The sequence below is a fragment of the Magnolia sinica genome, chromosome 18 (assembly GCF_029962835.1).
Source record: "Magnolia sinica isolate HGM2019 chromosome 18, MsV1, whole genome shotgun sequence".
NCBI classification, from domain to species: domain Eukaryota; kingdom Viridiplantae; phylum Streptophyta; class Magnoliopsida; order Magnoliales; family Magnoliaceae; genus Magnolia; species Magnolia sinica.
In genome coordinates this window covers 12,907,240-12,911,719 of record NC_080590.1, presented here as the reverse complement: position 1 = coordinate 12,911,719, position 4,480 = coordinate 12,907,240, and the positions used below count along the sequence as shown (strand labels likewise).

At 46.7% G+C, this 4,480-nt stretch overlaps 1 protein-coding gene across 1 annotated transcript; it reads right to left on the bottom strand.

The window, feature by feature from the left end:
* Positions 1 to 476: 476 nt before the first annotated feature.
* LOC131232614 (beta-fructofuranosidase, soluble isoenzyme I-like) lies at positions 477 to 3,645 on the bottom strand. Its single transcript, XM_058228971.1, has 5 exons — positions 2,638 to 3,645; positions 1,790 to 1,951; positions 1,189 to 1,424; positions 972 to 1,059; positions 477 to 815 (listed from the first exon to the last, which is right to left on the bottom strand). The coding sequence occupies exons 1-5, from the start codon at positions 3,358 to 3,360 to the stop codon at positions 606 to 608; spliced, it is 1,419 nt and encodes a 472-aa protein (XP_058084954.1). The 5' UTR covers positions 3,361 to 3,645; the 3' UTR covers positions 477 to 605.
* Positions 3,646 to 4,480: the final 835 nt, after the last annotated feature.

Here is a 4,480-nt window from a genome sequence, read left to right as displayed (position 1 = left end):
GTGTGACTCTCTTGCCCTAACACCGACGACTTCTAATCCCTCCATCCCGGTAGATTTTAAATAACTCAGATTCCATTTAACTCTAAATCCAAAGCTGCCAAACAGGAAACGCAACTAACTATTTGGATTTCAAATACACCAATTTACCACCAAATCAAGGTGCCAAACAGGGTGTTTTCATTTTGCAAAAGGTAGATGTAAAATATCTCCAATTTGATTGACCGCCAAATCCAAGGATGCCAAACACAAAAATCTGCTATTTGGGTTTGAAATACACCCATTGAACCCCAAATCCAAGGTGCCAGACGGGTTGATAAGGCAATTGATATTCAGTTACTTTCACTTCATTTAAGTAATTATTCCGATTTGATTCCATTGGACATCCAAACGCAGCCCAAAACATATAGAATCAACAGCGAAAATTGCAGTCCTCATAGCTGCAAATTTATATATATATATATATATATATATATATATATATATATAGCAAACACATTCATCGAAGGGCGTCTTGACGAAGGCAAAATGAGAGAACGAAACAAGCCAAAGGCGTGGAAGGGGGAATGAAAGAAGATGTTGGTGGTGCGTCAAAATGCATAAATTGCTCATTTTTCAAGGTTGTATGCAGGGTAAGGGTGAATGAATGCAGAGTTCATCTGCCATATCTTGATCGACGCTGCGGTAACATTGGCTGCGGTGGCGTTGTTGAAGAGGAAGATTCCGGCTGCACCATAGATAGCCTGCGTGGGATAAACCCGCGATGTGATGCATGTTCTCCCTCCTTGTGCAAAGCTCTCCACAATCGAATGGTCCACCTAGAGTACCATCCCCCATATAAATCAATCCAAGCATTAGATCAATACAATGAGAATGATGGAAGATGGCTACTCGTAAGAAAGAGTATGGTGTGACAGATTAAAGCCCGATCATTTGCCATAATCAATTCCACCGAGATGGAATCATGGACTTACCAGTATTCTCACGGACAGCTTCTCGCCGCTGAGGACAGGAACGCTGCTGCCATATACTCTTTTGACAATATCTGTTGCCTCAGAAGACCTGCATTGTAAAAAGAAAATAATAATAATAATAATAATTTGAATTTTAACTTTGGTTATTAACAAATTCAGACTGTTTTAATTCAATCTATGCATTAATGCAGAAAACAATGAAAAACAGGAGGCATGCCTTAGTTCATCTTGGCAGAAGAAAGTCTGTAGGTTGCCGTCGGTGCCCTTTCCGATGTAAAAGTACACGGCGGTCTGCTCGGTGAGGCTTCCATCTGCAATAACGAGAAGGCCAAAAGGCCCCAAAAGACCTCTGCCTGCGGCGCCGCCACTGGTGCTGCAATTGTAGCCCACGTCAGCTTCAACCGTCTCCTCCAATGTCTTGCTCTCAATCTCAAACTCGGCGAGTATGTCCAGCTGTTTGGATGCAATACACATATCATTTCATTAGCATTTGATTCGTATGAATGTGACTAATAAGGAATGATCCACTGCAATTGCTAAGATTCGGCGTATTATGGTGAGAAACACCTATATCAACTTTGTTCTAGCGTATCTGATTGCCATTGCATCTTGACCGGACGATGATGGGAAGTGGGCCACATTTAAACTCGACTTACAGATGGAAATTCAGTGTTAGAGGGTCCCATTCTCCATCATCATCCATTCTTGATCGGACCAGCAATAAATTCACCGGCAGCGATCTTCTGCTGAGATCGTTGCTTCATCCCATATCATATGCCTGATGTAAATGCCCTTCAAAACAGAAAAAAGGGGGGAACCTGTGTCGCCGTGCCGACATCGAGTGGGACAACCGATCCAGCTTCGATTTCAATGTCGCTGAAATCCTTACTGCTCAGTCTCAAGCTCTCAACCTCCTCAACCGGCCATTGGAGCAGATTGCTCCCTGTCTTCTCATCAAACACTACCACTCTAGGAATGGTCTGAAAAGAAAAAGGGCATTTTTGTCAAAAAAAAAAAAAAAACTGAAGTGCAAAATTCAACGACTACCATCCAACGAATGCTTATCGGCCTTGTGCCCCGCGTGTGGAAACACCTAAGCAGCTCATTTGGAGGCCCCACCATGGATACGAACATATACCCAAATCAGGCCTTTCAGACAAATCCAGCCATTTGGAAACGTTGGCATATAGTCACGTCCATGGTGGAATCTACAGCGATGAATGGGACGGGCCGTCAGGCTTGTCCGAAATGTCAGGCCCATGGGTGGGACCGGCTTAAAATATAAGCCCATTTATTAATGGGCCGAGCCGAACTCCTGCGGTGTCTAAGAGCCCGTTGCTCCAGCCTGGCCCGGCCTAGTGTTTTAAGGCTTCAAGGGTACTTTTGATTAACCATGATGATAGGGATACACCTGCGAGCGAACCGGATCTTGCATATAAGTGGGTGGCTAGTCTTAGGCCTTGATCATGTATAATAATCATGGGCTAGCTCCAGCCCGTTTCTTTTGGTCCGACTTGAATAGAATTCGGCCCGCCAATCAGGGCCCATTGACAGGCCCAGTTGACCCCAACTAATGAGGAGGAGCTCATGCTTTTTACTCCGTTACTTTCAACACCATATGACTCGTAACCACAAAGCATAGCAGAAGGAGCAATGCGCAACGTACCTGAACTGCTGCCCATCCCTTCTCCAAATCTGTCTTCTCGTTATCTGTCTCTCCAATCCAACCCCACAAAATCCTTCTTCCCTTGTTCTGATCGTAAAACGTCTTCGATGCGTAGAACTTCCCATAGTCGCACCGTAACCCAATCCCCACGTCCTCCTCTGGGTTGTCCGGCGTCCACGTGTTCTTCTCCGCATCGTATGTCCCAATCGCGTAGTAATCATGCTTATCATCGTCCAGGCTCGCCTTCATCACATGCTTCACCCCGGGCCCACTCGCCGATGTGTCCAGCCCATTCTTCCCCGTTGTCGAAACTGGATAGAAGTCGATGCACTCCCACATCCCCGTGCCTGGCACAGCATGCATGACACCGTCCAGGAGCTTGTAGGACCGGAAATCTGACGTCTCGTACACAAGCGCAATACCGGTTTTGTTCACCTTAGACCCGATTGAGATCCGCCATGCACCGTCAACATACCATGCGGTAGTCGGGTCTCGGAAATCCTGAAGACCAATGTCAGGGGGTGGGACCAAGACTGGATTTCCATCATATTTGATCCAATCGATGAGGAGCGGGTCGGAGGGATCTGCGGGGAAGGCCAGGTTCTGGACCTGGACCTTCTCGTTGGTGGATCCAGTGTAGAGCATGACAATTGAGCCGTCGTGGAGGAATGTGGCGGACCCAGTCCATACGCCGTTCATGTCGTACCAGTGGTCGGGGACCATGGCCAAAGGGAGATAGAGCCAATGAATGAGATCGCGGGAGACAGCATGGCCCCATGTAATGTTGCCCCACACGGCGGAGTCCGGGTTGTATTGGTAGAAGAGGTGGTACCAGCCTTTGTAGAAGAGCGGACCTGCAGCTTATTTGTTTCAGTCATTCACGTTTCAATTTCCACGTTCAAATCCAACAAAGGCGCGATTTAGATGGAATGATGGTTCAGAGATTAGTAGAGGGGCTTTGGGCGATCTTAACCGTTGGCCTTGGTGGGGTTTGACTTTTTATACTGTCACTTTGGAGAGACGTTGATCAACGGGGCCGTCTAATATTGGGCCGATCGAAAAGTTAGGCTAATCTGCACATCATGTGATCAACAAGTGTATACTTGCATGATGAAGGCGTCTATGTTGGGCAGATGTTCTAAAGTGCTTAGACCAGTGGTCCCCAACACATCTGCCAGTGAGCTTCTTTTACTCCCATCCTATGAACAAATCGTCTAAAGTTTACGGCTACGGCACATAAATGGTAGGGCCCGCGTCATTGAAAGCAGAAATGTATCATGAGTCGGCAACGTCGGCATCTATGGCTACTGAGTTACTCAGGGCCCGTTTGGCCGGCGGATTGGAAGGGATTGGAAGTTAAATCCCGGGATTGGCTGGGCGTGCCAAACAGACCGGGTGATCTGATCCCGGGATATAGCAATCCCATGGATCTTAAGACAATCCACTGACAACACCATCATTACCTTTAAATCTCATCCAATCCACCCTAATCTGTTCAAATTTGCCTAGGACCTGTTTGGTTTGAGGGATTGAAAGGGATGGGAAGGTATAATCCCGGGAGTGACCCGGTACGACAGAGAGCTAAGGAAGATGGTTGACTAAGAGTCTAGAGGACTGAATGAGGTCCCATAGGGCCAGTTTGGCCAGGTGGATTGGAAGGGATTGAATGGTATTAGGGTGGATGGCATGGATTTCAAGGTAATGATGGTGTTGTTAGTGGATTGTCTTAAGATCCATGGGATTGTTATATCCCGAGATTGCTATATCAAGTCTGTTTGGCAGCTAGGCCAATCCAGGGATTAAACCTTCCCATCCCTTTCAATCCTTCGAACCAAACGTGGGA

Excerpts from the sequence above, each read along its gene's own strand:
- LOC131232614 (XM_058228971.1), bottom strand. The coding sequence starts at position 3,360 with ATGGTCCCCGACCACTGGTACGACATGAACGGCGTATGGACTGGGTCC. Across the intron at positions 1,060-1,188 it reads TTCTGCCAAGATGAACTAAG|GTCTTCTGAGGCAACAGATA; the intron begins GCATGCCTCCTG and ends TTTACAATGCAG. Across the intron at positions 816-971 it reads AGCTGTCCGTGAGAATACTG|GTGGACCATTCGATTGTGGA; the intron begins GTAAGTCCATGA and ends ATGGTACTCTAG.